We start from the raw sequence: 15,081 nt of genomic DNA on the forward strand, positions 1-15,081 counted from the left end.
CACGTACGACCGCATTTGCTAGGTCTCACAAAATGTGGTAAATGTTCCAACTCCTCACCACATGCTTGGACAATAGGTCCCATGGGTCCCTTTCCACATCAAGAGAGTCAGGTGTAGAGAGGAGGCAAGGCCCCTCCACAGGTGGCAGGCAAAAGAGCTAGCAGCCAAACTCAAACTCACCTTACTACAGAGTATATTTTTCTTCTGAAGAACTTAAGTCTTATGTGTGTATGCACCTGTGTATTTGTGCAGATGTAGGTTTGTGGATATGTGAGTACAATGGACATGGAGGCCAGAAAAGGGCATCAGATTCCCTGGAACGAGTTACAGGCAGTTGTGAGGCATCAGATGGAATGCTGGGAACTGAATCAGGTCTTCTACAAGAGGAGCAAGTGCCCTTAACCTCTCTCTATTCTACAGGACAAAAGGTGACATCACAGAGCACAGTCATTTCCTCCTACCTCCTGAGAGGCGCCACTCAGATCCAAGGCTGGAGTCCCGGTTATATGCAGTTATAATAGGGATGTTCTAAAGCGGGAAAACTAGCGGTTCACTATTGTTTAAGTCCGTACATGGCTCAGCACGGCTGGAAGGCCCTTTTGAAGGTTATCCACTGTTTCTGGCTCTAGGCAGAAAGACTTAAGTCTTCTCCAGAAAGAAAGGTTCATGCAATTTGTAAAATCTTCCTGAGTCACCTGCCTGGCTGGCTCTGCTACCAACTCTGGAGATTGGAAGGGAGCTGCAGTGCAGATGCAAATAAATAGCAATGCGAGCCTGTAATTCACCACCCAAACCTTCTTTCTACCCCAGCCAAAGGAACACAAAGGGCCCTAGCAAGAATGCCAGTCTTTGTCAGAAAATAGATTTATTATTGATAGTGAGTGAAGTTGTCAGTTTTCACTACAGAAGTTGCATAAGCCAAGGTTTGCTTTATATTGATAAAAATGCCTTATTTCACTTGCAATCATAAACATTATTCCAGTAAAAGAGGTACATTTTCTCTTTTTGTCTTTCTTGCATGATCACAATGTTACAATGAAGTAGCTCTTACAGAATGGGAGAAGAACACCCCAGGCCCCACAGCCCAGGCCAGTCCACACTGCTGCTCCAGCCCAGTGGGTACTTGCAGTGTCTTCATGTGAAATAGTTTAACGTCCCCCCTCCCAGCTTTCTCAGAGTAGAGGTCACTAAATGGTGGAGCCTGGAGTGAAAAGAACATTCTATGTCAGTAGGAGTTGGAAAGAGTAAAAAAAGGTGCAGTGGACTGCCTTTCTCTTTTATTCATTTGTGAGTTTCATTAACACTTAACAGTGTTCTTTGATGACTGATCCTTGATCTAGACATTGTCCTTTTAAACTGTTGATCAAAACACATTATGATTTTGTCGAGTCCATTTTCCAATGCCTGTCTTTAGTGGTCTTCTCTTTAATTGGGTCATTTTCTTACTAGGAAAAGAAAAAATGTTCCACCTCTGGAATTAACGTTGAAGGAGCGTTGCATGTTCTTGGGGGTAACTTTATCCTCCCTTCTCCAGCATGCTCTGCAAGAGAAACAGAAAGTGTCGGTTTACTCTTAGAGGCAAGGGCGAGCAAATGGCAGTAATATTTAGGATGATTACGGTGCTTTTCATATACTGCATCCAAACCATGAAGCAAAGCATATGCTTTCTCCTCTCAAAACACCACTGCCTCTGAGCAGCGCCCTCCCTCCCCAGCTTCAATCTCCAACGACCAGTATCTGAGAACAGCCTGGGGAGGCACATGGCCTGGAGGAGGGTGCGGAGGGACATCTGGACACAGAATACAAGGGATGGGGAAATTTGTTGGGGCAGTGTGAAGCTGGTGGGGCACAGTGCTGTAGTTAAACCCAACAGCTCTTGAGGAAGACTCTCACCTACAACCCAAGTCCAAGCTCAGAGACACCATCTGGCTCTGGGAAGAAAGCAGACAACACCCAGGAGCACACAGCCAGGTCTCCCAGGCTGTCCAAGTGCTCTCTTTACTCTCTTTCCAAGTAATGGGAGGGGGGCTGTAGATATGAACCATCAAACGGAAGCTACAGCCAGCTGTGCAGGAGGAGGTGCATGTCCCCCACTCTTAGAGAACCTTTAGGATGGAAAGGCAGTCATTTCTCTTAGGTTAAAAGCACCCAGAAGAGGGCAGGTCAACCCTATAGCTGCCTCTTCCTCCTGTCCTCATGCTCCCTATATCCTTGTATCTGACACCAGCTCAGCTACTGAGTTCTCACTGCATTAGTTAAGAGCTACAGGAAAGCTAATACATGTACCCTTGGGAAATGAGAGACTAAGCACGGTAATAATTTGCTACTTTTAACTTATTTGCTAAATACATGCTAAGGTTTGTTAAGCAAAACACATGTACATGGTAAAAAAAAATTGCACAGGAACGAAGCATACACAAGGAGGCTTTGGTTCAGGCTGCATTTGGGGAAGGTGAGAGTTCAAAAGTTCTGCCTGGCATGGAGGGCAGTTCCCTGCAGCTGCAACAAAGAAGGAGAACATTAACCCTCGCAACAGTCAGAAAACAGACAGAAAACCTGGGTAGTGAGTACGGAAGGTAGGGTGCAGCAGTGGGCAGTTAAGAGTCAGGCAGGGTTTAAGTAAGGATGGACATGAGGTGGACAGGCTTCCTGCTGGCCACCGAAAACACTTGTCTGGCTATTCAACAAATGCTTTTTAAAAATAGAATGGCAATCATGAAATGGAGCCTGACATCCTTGGCACAGTGAACTCAATAGACGGGAGTATGGAGGTCTGAAGACCTAGCAGACCGGGCTATGACAAGGAAAACACAGGCACAAGAAGCCCAGAGAAGAAAAGAGGGAGGTGAGAGGAGAGGTTCATGCGTACCCTTAGTGGCAGGGTGTGGGAGGGGACACTGTGAACAAAAAAGCAAAAAAGATAAATTCTGTTTTGAGTCTGTGGCTGATTTTGGATGAGGCACGCCTATAGGAACCTTAGGAAAGGAGCTGCAGGGACGGGAAGAAAGGTCCAATGATTTACGACGAAGATGACCGGGGAGGGGTAGGGAAAATGGAGCACAAGGAGTACAAGGACAAAGGGTAGATGGCTGTCTGATTATTCTCGGGTCTGAGATTAGGGGGCCCTATGTGGCCTGGGGACATGGTGCACTAAAGAACAGACTCACAGGCAGGCAAACTCATGAGAGATATAGGAATGGGAAGAAAAGATGTTGCTTTAGTCAAACAGGAAGTTAGGAAAGCACAGGTCCAGAGAAAATAAAGGACAAAGGGGAGGAAGCAAAAGCTCCACATGACGGAAGGGCCAGGAGAATGCACACTGCATGAGTGCATTGCTACCAGCACTGGGTTTGTGGACAAAATATAAATCCAACTGTGCACCCAACACTGTCTGCCACTGTCACAGGGTCTTAGCATTTCTTCTAGGCTCACCTCTTTGTGACTTATCTGTGAAAGTCTCTCCAGTTACACAGGTGGGTGCTCTGTAAATGCCCAACATACAGACAACCTCACTGCCCAGTTCTTTACTGCATGCTCCATGGAAGCCAGCCTGAAGCACATCTATATTGAGCCCACTTAGGGTTTCTGGTTACTGGAGAGAGTGCCCCCACTGAGTGGTACTCTACGCCATTCTGCATTGGGGGTCATGGGCCCCATATATTTTTGAATTCACCAAGGGGAAGCTTAAGCCTTGTGCCATCTGCCTGATATGGATCACATGGCTCTCCTTCTCCCTGCAGAGCCAGGTGACAATATGCCTCTTTTCAGTGTTGTGACACAATCTGCAGCTAGTGCAACACAAAGAAAGTCACAGTTAACAGGTTCTCTGAGGGCTTAGAGATCCTTTTAGCCATTTTTCCCTCTTCAACCCTGAGCAATTATAGATGAGTAATTTTCTGTTGACTGCCAGCAATGCTAGACTTCCCTGAAGAAAGACAAGCTGGGCCCTGGCTAAAATGGGGATCAGACACCATTAGGATACAAGGCCACAGACAGAGAGCACACTGTGCTCAGTCACCACACATCCTGCCACATGGATTAAACTCCCAGTCCCTCTGAGAGAGTGCAGTGGCTCACTCTGGAGACATGGGGGTGCGGAGGAAAGCTGAGGGGCTGGTCCACTAGCCTGCTGCTACCAAAGGGTGGCAGAGGAGGTACAAAACCACTCTACTGCTGTCAGACATTAACAAATACAACAGCAAGTTGGGGTTTTCAGAAGATGAATAAACTGATAAGCATTGTGTTATTACTCTATCAGAGCTATGCAAGGAGACCTGCTGTAGGCTGGAGTAGTCAGGGCGGTGGTTGGAGGGAGTCCCAGGACTGACAGGTCTACACTGCACCTCTCAGGCTGTCCCATCTCTGCATTATCTATATCTAGATGCTGTTGGGTTGATTTCAACACTGCATAAATTAACACTGCATAAATTAACATAGGAAATTCCCTAAAGAATGAAGGGGAAGCTTTGCAAGCTATATTAAAAAAAAAATCCCGCTGTTTTCATTTAAGGCAACGCTAACACTTAATGTGGAGAAAGAAACTCCTCGCTGCTGCTCCTCTCGCGCGTATTTGGGCTCGCAGAGCTGCCTTTTGTAAATAGCGGCACAAATTACCAAAAGGAGTGAATGGCTCACGCATCAACACTGCTCTTTTCCAAAATCTCTTTCGGTTCCAGCCACTGATGAGCTCACACTGTCAAACAGGAACAGTGGCCCTGGAGACCCAAGATGGTGTGTCATTTCCACTTATTAAAACCAACTCAAGCACTTTTCTCAAATATTTTTGTTACACAGTTGTATCGTCAGCCAGTTTCTGAACCTTGGCTTTTTTCGCAGAGGCTGACTACCCTAGCAGTGAGCAGCCCCTGGCTGTCTCGACAGTTTTAAAAGGAATTTAAAAGCAACCCTGCACTGCTAGGCAATCATTACAGAGAATATGGGATTTTAAAAAAGACCACCCAGAGTATATGTGTCCCTAGAGGGGAGCTACCAGAATCTCCCCAAGGTTTCAGACACAGAAGGATTAGGTGTGGACATAGGAAGGTTTCATCATTGCGGGAGGGGGCGCTAACACAGCAGCAGGTCCTGAGTTAGGCACAGCCTCAGTAGCGAGTTTTCACTGAGGAGAGACAGGAAATGCAGGGGTACGAAGGAACAGATCTGTGGTGGGGAAAACAGGACTGTGGGTGAAAAGGAAGGAAGAACACTCTACATATTCAGCTCCTGAGAAGCCCCTGCTGCCTGTGTGCTGATCTTCATGATCGGGAAGTCTGATACTAACTAGTTTTGGTTTCAGTGTCTGCTCCTCCAGTCAGGGTTGTGCCTGGTCTTCCTGTTTTGGTAGAAGACACCAGTCAACTTTGCCTGGATCTAGTTTCATATCACCCATGTCTCTGTGTGACATTCAAATTAACATGCAAGCAATTAACTGTTTATACAACTCGCCACAAAAGCAGACAAAACATTAACAGACTGTAGCTCAAACTCTTGGAAGATGCGCCCTAGGAATAAAATACCTATTAAGAAAAATGAAAATCTAGTACCATGGTAATATATTAAATTCAATTTTTTTTTTAAAAAGAAAATGTCATAAAGCAATGTATTACTCTGGGAAAGCAGGTGAGAAATAGATTCGTAGGATGAACAGGGTTAGGGCAGGGGGCATGAACGCTTAGAACTCAGATTACTTGAACAGCTTTAGTTTTGACAGGCGGCCACACCACAGAAGGAGTAGGATCATCCTGCGGACAGCAGCCCAGTACAAAGATTAACAAATGCCAAAGAATGTATGGAACACAATAAAATTATATTGCCAGAGGTTTTCCTGCAAGGCTGACCTTAGTTTATCTTTGTGCTGGACAGGTTGGGGATCTGGGAACCATCAGTGTGGTGTTAGCCAAGAGACAGGCTCAGTGCACTCTTGGCTCCAGCCATGAGTGCGGTGGTGGGGTGGGGGTGGGGGTGTTCCTCACCCAGGACTATCTGCAGCTTCAGAGGGCACCAGAGGGCAGAAAGGGAGCGCTTCCACTGGAGTGGCTTCTGCCTTCTTCCCAAGCCAACTTCCTTTTGCTTCAGAGACTAAGTTTAGATGCATTCCTAGAGGCACTGAGTTTAGACTTCCGCTAGGTGGTCTGGACTCAGCTAACGACAATGACTGCCTTCTCATGAAGGAAAACAGACAGACCCTACAAGATTTGGTGAAAATTTGGGGTGCCTGAACCCTACTTCCAAACTTCCAATTCAGAATCTCCAAGAAGAGGCTGGGCATGCGCATGATTTTTAACCTTCGGAGCCTGTGAGGTTCACACGTGTCTGAGCAGGCAGTGGGCTCTGCTGGGATACAGCCAGTTCCCACTACAGAACAGTGCAAAGGAGAAGCTGAGGTCGAGTCTATGATCTCCAGGTCCTCCAGCTCCAAGAGCCTGGCTGACATGTCACAGAGCTCACCTTACAGTCATGAAGTAGACTGCTCTGGCATTAGGTTTTTTTTTTTTTTTTGTTTTGTTTTCTTTTATTTTATTTATTTATTTATTATGTCTACAAAATTCTGTCTCTGTGTATGTCTGCAGGCCAGAAGAGGGCACCAGACCTCATTACAGATGGTTGTGAGCCACCATGTGGTTGCCGGGAATTGAACTCAGGACCTTTGGAAGAACAGGCAATGCTCTTAACCACTGAGCCATCTCTCCAGCCCTCTGACATTAGTTTTTTTTTCCTCAAGAGCCCAGATTTCCAAGTAATAGTCACTCCCTATGTTTCCAGGACCATTGCAGGCTCAAAATAATGGGGAAACATTTTGAAACCCGGCTGAACACAAATCCAAATCACAGGGGAGGTAAAACACAGCCTTAAGAAGGTTGCAGAAATTTTACCTGGGCAAATCCTTCCGTACCCACTGACCTTGTAGTCACCTATTCTGGAGTTAGCAACAGTGGAAATTTCATTCACATTTTATACATGAGAAGACTGGAAACATGGAGGTCTAGCCTCAGTTGTCAAGGTCTTGACTCTATTCTTTCTGTAGCCAGGGCACCCTGTGATCTCAACAGTTCAGCAGGGAGAACAGGTCTCAAGGAAAAGGTGTCTGGCTACCAGCTACTGCCTATGCACTGATTCAAGTCTCGGCATAGTTTATGGACCTCTGACTGCCCCGCTATCTGACTTCAAGCACCTATGCTGACCCCAGGCCCTTGGGCAACTCTTAGTCCTGGTTCTTTCCATCAAATGCTCTTATCTTACTGTACCTCCAAAGCCTCTCACCTCCCATGGACTATACCTCACAGAGTAAGAGCCATCACGGTACAACAGGAGCCCGGGGATAAGGCACCTGCATTTTGTAATGGAGTTTATTAGCTGTCAGGCTATGTTTTGGCAGGCAGCTTGGGGAGAACTGTTTTTCCCTGGCTCAGGAGAAACTGAACTGTTTCTAGCCTCTAAGGTCATTGGGTCACCTTGTCAGGAATGTGACCTTGAGGACAGGGTGTGTAGCTGAGGCCACCCAGAGCAGATTATTCACAAGGGCAGCTGAGAGCAAACTCCAGGAGGCAAAAGCACTAAAGCCCAGAAAACCCAGAAACCACAAAATGAAAGGTGCTATTACTAATCAGGCTTGAGCCTACACCTACCTCTTGCTCTCCACAATGAATGCAGATCAGTCCTCGCAGGTAGAGCTTCAAGCTCTCAGCTCAGCAAGAAAAAAACTGAAGTTCTGATCACCATGAATAATCTGGGATGGTGGTAAAGCATCACCCAATAACCCTACGTCAGGTGAGCACAGACTGTTCCATGAGAATACTGTTAGTTTCTTCACCTTATAAAAATGCTTAGAATTCTTGCCTACAACCCTGTAGGTAAGTGCTAAAGTACCGAGATGTCACAAGGAACAGAGACAATGCTGATCTATAATCCAGACCTCCTTCACTTTAAAAATTAGAAGTTAAAGTCAGGAAGTGGTTGGTAGCTCACATCTTTAATCCAGCAGAGACAGAGGCAGAGACAGGCAGATCTCTGTGAGTTCAAGGCCAGCCTGGTCTACAAAGTGAGCTCACAAAATCAGGACTTTCATACAGAGAAATCCTGTCTCAAACAACCAACCCCACCACCCAAATAGAAGCTGGACGGCCAGACAGCGTACTGTACCCCTTTAATCCCAGCACATGGCATGCAGATGGCAGACAGATCTCTGGGAATCTGAAGCTAGTCTGGTCCACATGGTGAATTTGGGGTCAGCTAGGGTACACACACAGAGGACTCTGTCTTAAAAGAAAAAAAAGATGCTGGGGACATTTTATATTATCTACTTATCTACTCCTGGATTCCTATTCTCTTCCCTGTTTACAAAGTCCCATATAAGTCAGCTGTAGCAAGACTGAATGGGAACCAGGCTTTAATGGCAAGAGGTAATTCAATATTGGGAATCTTAGAAAGTTAGTAGGTTAAACAGGTATGGGCCAGACACAAATTGATGTCAACTGATGCTCCATTTGTAAATGCTGTCCTTAAATAGCTAGCCAATGGCTTTTACAACTTAGAAACGATATTAGAGCAATTTAGTATCATGAAGAATACATAACTTAATACACTAACAATTAAGTTGAAATGTCTCACATCAAACCACAAGAAACTGTTTAAGAATAGCTGAAGATTAATGTCCATGCATAGATGAATAAGAAGAAAGGAAAAGTAAGGCTAAGAAACATCCGGAAATTTTGCTACCAGTAAAATCTATTAGTCTTCCAAACAGCACCCCAGGGACCTGTGAAAGCCCAACCTATGAGTCATGTAAAAGTGGAGCGGACTACTGTAATGATTCCAGGGGGAACCCTCGCAGTGTCGGAAATGGGGTAAGACTTAATGGTTGCTGTCCTGCTCATGCCCAGTGCATTCTCCGGACCTCACTGGAAGGCTAGGAGAAGGGAGCTGGCCTACCTGGAACTGCCACACTAGGCGGTGAGGACCGACAAACTTCCTTCTAATAAGGGAGGCAGAATTGGGCTCTCACGGTTAGATCATCTTCACAGGGAGCAGAAGCACAGTTTTGTACCAGGTCCCTGCAGTCTACGTGGTGTGGCCTTTCAGAGGGCAGGCCAAGTGGCCCCTTTGATCATGGGCACTATCATCTCACGTCCTATGTGTGACCTATGGACTCTATTACCACTTCAGGAGCCTGTCTCCATTCCTTTCTCTCATTTTGTCATTACTGTTTTTATTTCCCCTCACTCCCTCAACCTGTATTTGTGGGTGATGGATGTCTCTTATTACACTCACCTGCTCCGAAAACAAACACCACTTAGTTTCTCTTAAAAATTTTTGTTTTGTTTCATTTTCATGGCAGGGTGTATCTTGAACTAGTTGTTAAATTTACCATCATGATGTACCTGGGTTTCAATGCTCTCAACTGCAAAATGGAGAAAGAACCAATTCTACTACTTACAGGGTGTCATCAAAAACATGTAAGAGTGGATGCTGAAGTAGCCTTGAAATCCTAAAGCTTGAAGAAATGAAGGGGCCCATGTTTCATGGTTCTTAGCTACTTCAGTGCTGTCCAACCTGTGGCAAGACTTTCATCTTTCTGATACTACTCAGTTACCATCCACTTCCAAATAACTGGACATAGAGCTGTGAAATATTAGATACTCTGAACAGGCTAGCTGCAAGTAATAAACCACATGGCAGGCTTTTCCAAATACTAATATATGCCATGATTTCCCTAAATGATGATCCTGAAACTGGGAAGAACAAAGATGTACTGAGTACTCTGTATAAGTGAAACCACCACAAAAAACACCCAGTTCACGGATGAGAGAGACCTAGTAAGAGAGAGGCCCAGACCCACCAGACTCTGCCTCTCTACTGTGCTGTGTGGCATGTTATCTTGTGTGTTAACTTTTTTTAAATTCCATAAATAGGACCCATTGACACCACAGGACTAAGTATTTTTCAACAAGATCTCACCAGGCAAGGGTAGAGCTCAAGGCACTCAGTGTTGCCACTTCAGCAATACCAGAAATCACATTGTGGAAATTCCATGTCAGACACCACTCTTGAAACATACACCCTGACACAGCCACTTTTCCTATGACCACTCAGTCCCACCTCCACAAGGTTCTATTATCAGGTCACCTACAAGTCCCAAGTGCTCAGCTAGTAGTGCTATTGAAGGTCGGGGGCTTGTTAAGAGCTCATCAGTGGCTGTGACAAGCAGCACGCACTAACATCAGCAGCACTACCTCTAGTAAGGCTGTTAAAGGAAAGAATCCCGACATATACTCAGTCATGCAAATGACAGACAAAAGCAAACAATGAAACTTTTTAAAACAACATGGGTTTTTAAATCTTGACCACATTTCCCCCACTTAATGTTACTGTTATTTCCCAGCTACCAGGCAATAGCGACCCTCCCTTCAGATATTTATGGACTGCTGGAAATCTACACTAAGTGGTATTATTATAACTGGAGCAAATAGGACTATAGGAAGGCATGCTGTGTAACTCAAATACTAGATCTAGATGGGTGAGAAGGACAATTCTAGGGAGTCTGTCAAAAGAAAGAACAAAAGTTCAACAATTTATGTCTCTCCAAATCACATACACCCAACTGTAAAGCAATTATGTGAGCTGTTGAAATTGTTAATCTGCAGTAGGGATATCATTAACTTCTAAAGCACATACATTAAGAGAAAATATGCATCCTGTGAGTGTCATATTATGCAATTATGAAGGGTCATGAAGCATATGAAAGGAGAGAAGTTCTTTTCTAAATGACTCAGCTGTGTGTGTGTGTATGTGCATGTCCCTCCCAGCTTGTTGTGGCTGGAAAGAAAACGGCCTTCAGAGGGAGTGGCACTATTAGGAGGTATGGCTTAGCTGGAGTAAGTGTTGACTTGTTGAAGGAAGTGTGTCACTGTGGAGTGGGCTTTGAGGTCTCACATGTTCAAGCTATACCTAATGTCACAGACTCCTGCCGCCTACAGATCCAGATGTAGAACTCTCAGCTCCTTCTCCAACACCACGTCAGCCTGCTATGATGACAATGAACTAAACCTCTGAAACTGTAAGAGAGTGCCAGTTAAATGGTTTCTTTTGTAAGCGTTCCCACGGTCATGGTGTCTCTTCATAGCAATAGAAACCCTAACTAACACAGGTCTAATGGGCTCGACCAACTGGTAGGGGAATGATTAGTGACTGAAGGATAGATTTCTTTGATTTCTGCTAGATCTCCTCCTACTTATGGATCTCAATTTGCTGGCTTCTTCATTTACAGCCTTCGTCCATACTGGCTTTGAAAAGTGTCTTAAGAAAGTAAGGTATTAATAATGAGGATATAATCATTGGAATCATTAAAAGATGAAAACTTCAGAGCAATGAAGTATATTTTTAATGTATTTTTCTCCCGGCACATGAATAAACACAGGGAGAGTTCAGGAGAGTTCTGGCACAGGGACTCGAATCCATGCCAGGCAGGCACTCTGCCACTGAGCTACAGCTCCACTATCTATCTATCTATCTATCTATCTATCTATCTATCTATCTATCTATCTATCTATCTATCTATTATGTATACAATATTCTGTCTGTGTGTATGCCTGCAGGCCAGAAGAGGGCACCAGACCCCATTACAGATGGTTGTGAGCCACCATGTGGTTGCCGGGAATAGAACTCAGGACCTTTGGAAGAGCAGGCAATGCTCTTAATCTCTGAGCCATCTCTCCAGTCCCAGGCAGCTCCACTCTTTTTTACTTTGAGAGAGAATCTCATGAAGTTGTTCAAGCTGTCCTTGAACATGAGGTTCTCCTGCCCAGCCTCCAGCAGCTAGGATCACATGCCTGAACTACTAGGCCTATGGAATCTGGCCTCTTCTGTCAGTGAACTGAATAGAACTTATGAGCTAACTAACTGATTACAGAAATTTTGATGAGAACTAGCTGAGTTTAGAAAGCTTTCCCACATGTTAGGTCCTCGCCAGTGGCTTTCTACTTTTCAGGTGTCCAGGGAGCACGCACACCCACCTGTTTGGCATGATTGACACAGTGCATGTACTGGCTGGCCAGCGCGGAGCAGCTGAGGGTCTGCTGGGTGTTCTGGCGGTAACACTGGAGGATTTTGGTCTGCAGATCTGCACAGACTGGATGATATTCATACCGCCTGGAAACAAAACAAAACAAGGATAATTGATCCAGGCATCCCCATTCATTGTAATGTCAAGGTTAAAGACTATATAAAACACACACACATAGGTGCTACAAATGACCAGTGTTCCTGCTCTACAGCCTGGTCTGGAAGTCAGAATCCTCCAGCCCCAACTTCTCTCTGGCACACTCATAGCCAGCAGGTCATGAAGCTCTGGCCCCTGCAGTACAGTCTTTCATACTTACTGTTACTACAGAAATTCCAAGTATTTACACTTTTTGGATCCAAGGGCTCTCTCCTGCCTTCACAGGTCACCCAGACAGTTTTTTGTAGTCCACTCTCTATTGCTTCTTAAATGAAGTACAAGGCTAGCAGAGACACTGATCTGGCTCCTGCCTGCCTTTTGCTCTTGTTGGACCCTGTACCTTGCTATAGCCTGGGTAAATTATGCTTAGGGTCCAGTTACGGGTCTGACATCTGTGGTCACAAACTGCTTGTGAGCTGGGAGATGCTTTGCACCCAAATTCTCACCTTTGCCCATGTAACTGAAAACTACCTACTCATCTTTCAATAGAACCCACCTTCTTTGAATAGCTCTGGCTAGTTTTCTGCTCCCATCATCCCACACTAACTTTTCCCTGTGTCCATGTCATGGACTATACAATAATCGAGTGCAATCCACCAGCCTGCATTTACCAGAATGTAAATTCCAAGGAACTGTCTTTGCTTTCTTTGTGACATTCACTATTCAGTGTGGATAGTTCTTACCTAAGCCATATAATAAGCTTGTTGAATGAATAAAACTGGGTAAACAGCTAAAAATCCCCCAGGTTAAACTTTTGCAATTATATTTACAAGTCTCAGATTTTAGTTGGATTGCTCTCAGTGAATATGCCATGCCAAACATAAATGTTTCCACAAAGCTTTTAATACACACTTGAAAATAATAAGCCAAATGAATTATATAAACAGAAAATATTCTTGTTTATATGACAGGAGAACTTGAGTTATAAAGACTAACCACACAAAACAACGCAAAACAATCATTAATCTAGGAATTTGTATTTTTTTTAAAAAATTAGTTAGTTTAATAAAAAAAAGCTTCCAGTCCTATCAGTTCTGTCTCTGAAATTTAAATTTGTTATTTCCATATAACCCCGAAGTAGCATTACTTTAAGTTTAATGGGTTCTAAACACAAAAGCCCCAGAGAACACGGGAATAGTTCCCATCAATAAGTAAACCCTTGGGTGACGGTTTGTTTCCTCATTACTTTTACCCAACACGATAAGTTAATGTATGTTTTGCTGGAGTGGGAAAAGCAAACCATGTGACTGTCCCTTAGGCAATCTTCTTCCCACTACCCCAGAAAGGAAGTAGATATACAGGGGAACAAACGGTCCACAGACTTTACCCAACACTGTCTTCACTTTTTCATTCATTACTTTACTACTTTGTCTAATACCTGAGGACAGAACTTAAGTCCAACTCCAGGGGTTTCAATTCTTTTTAAGCCTTTGATGCTCTGGATGTCTGTGGATTTTTCTGGACCTGAGCTTCCCTAATCCCCAACAAATGAACATCAGCATCAAAAAGGAGTCAGCTATGCTTCCAGAAACACAGCCTCCGAAACCACTGACCAACTGGTGACAGTAAGACTTGTGTCTGGATAAATGTTGAATAAAGTAAGATTAAGCATCAGGTTAGCTGAATGCAGCAAATAAATGGCTGGCAATGCTAACTATTTACACAGGAGATCCGAGCTATTGTGCTTCTATCCCAGTGCTGAAATCAGACCAAGGGCAGAGGAAAGGGGGTGGGGAATAAAAATAGGCCCAAGCAGACCCATGACTCTTCACTAGTGATGCACAGGTAGCGCACAAACACACATGCACACTGTATACATACACACTGCACACACACACCTATGTATATATATTTTCAAGACTACTGCAATAGGTAGCTCATTAATGCCACCTCCTCTTTAGAAAGCAACAGTGCAAGTCACACACAAGCACTAATCCTGAGCTGAGCCCTCAGTCATGCAGGTTCAAGTTCATGAGTTATTTATGGTTTGAAGTGTATCAAAATATACTTTTATCACCACAAATCAATACTAGTCCTTACTTCCAACCCTTGATTTCCTGTCTGGTAGTCTGTTCTCTGTGTGACCATCACCTGAAATCCTTTCAGTATACATTTTAGCCTGTATTGATGACTAGATGCAGAGTGGGGGAAAGAACAGTGGAAATCAGCATAATTGGCCCATAGATCCTCCATAGACTCGGGTCCATTTCTTTTGCATTCATCTGAACGGCGCAGATCTGCATCTGTATTGATCTGCAGGGCATGCTGTGCTGTCCTAATGCACTGTTTTTACTTTGGAAGATGCTAAATGAGATTACCATCCTACATTAGGCCATAAAGCACAAGCCATGGCACCTTCCATTCAGGAAAAAGGCTTCAAAGACATTTCCAATACACATTATGAGAAGCCCTTCATATAAGCATAGAGTCAGCAACTGACTTCTAGTGGCTGCTTCCATGCCTGGTGAAGGAAAAAGCCACTATTAGGCAAAAATAAGAAAAGGCAGACCTCTAAGCTATTTAGGTTGGAAAATTAAATCTTAGTTGAAAAGGACATTTAAACAACTTAAGAAAGGTTGAATGAAGGAATGATAACCGATAAGATAAAAGCAAGATGAGGTCAAATTTGAAAAACACAGGACAGTTATCCAAAAACAAGTTGATCCAAAAGGAACTATTAATAACAAAAAAACCACTTTTTTGGCTTATGAAATCATTGGGAACTTTTAATAGAACCCAAAATCTTCTTTCATTTCATTTACCTTTTCTTTCCTTTCTTTCTCTCCTTCCTTCCTTCCTTCCTTCCTTCCTTCCTTCCTTCCTTCCTTCCTTCCTTCCTTCCTTCCTTCCTTCCTTCCTTCCTTCTT

General features: G+C 44.2%; 1 protein-coding gene across 2 annotated transcripts in view; it reads right to left on the reverse strand.

Moving 5' to 3' along the window:
• Window positions 1–1,403: 1,403 nt before the first annotated feature.
• The window catches only part of Chchd3 (coiled-coil-helix-coiled-coil-helix domain containing 3), a 265,639-nt gene continuing 251,961 nt past the window's right edge, over window positions 1,404–15,081 (reverse strand). For both annotated transcript variants that reach the window (XM_026788597.1, XM_005365799.3), the window contains 2 exons: window positions 12,009–12,144; window positions 1,404–1,540 (listed from right to left, as the gene is read on the reverse strand). In XM_026788597.1, coding sequence (XP_026644398.1) covers window positions 1,517–1,540; window positions 12,009–12,144 — 160 coding nt within the window. In that variant the 3' untranslated portion in view covers window positions 1,404–1,516. The remainder of the gene's footprint in view (window positions 1,541–12,008; window positions 12,145–15,081) is intronic.

The sequence above is a fragment of the Microtus ochrogaster genome, unplaced genomic scaffold (assembly GCF_000317375.1).
Source record: "Microtus ochrogaster isolate Prairie Vole_2 unplaced genomic scaffold, MicOch1.0 UNK4, whole genome shotgun sequence".
NCBI lineage: Eukaryota > Metazoa > Chordata > Mammalia > Rodentia > Cricetidae > Microtus > Microtus ochrogaster.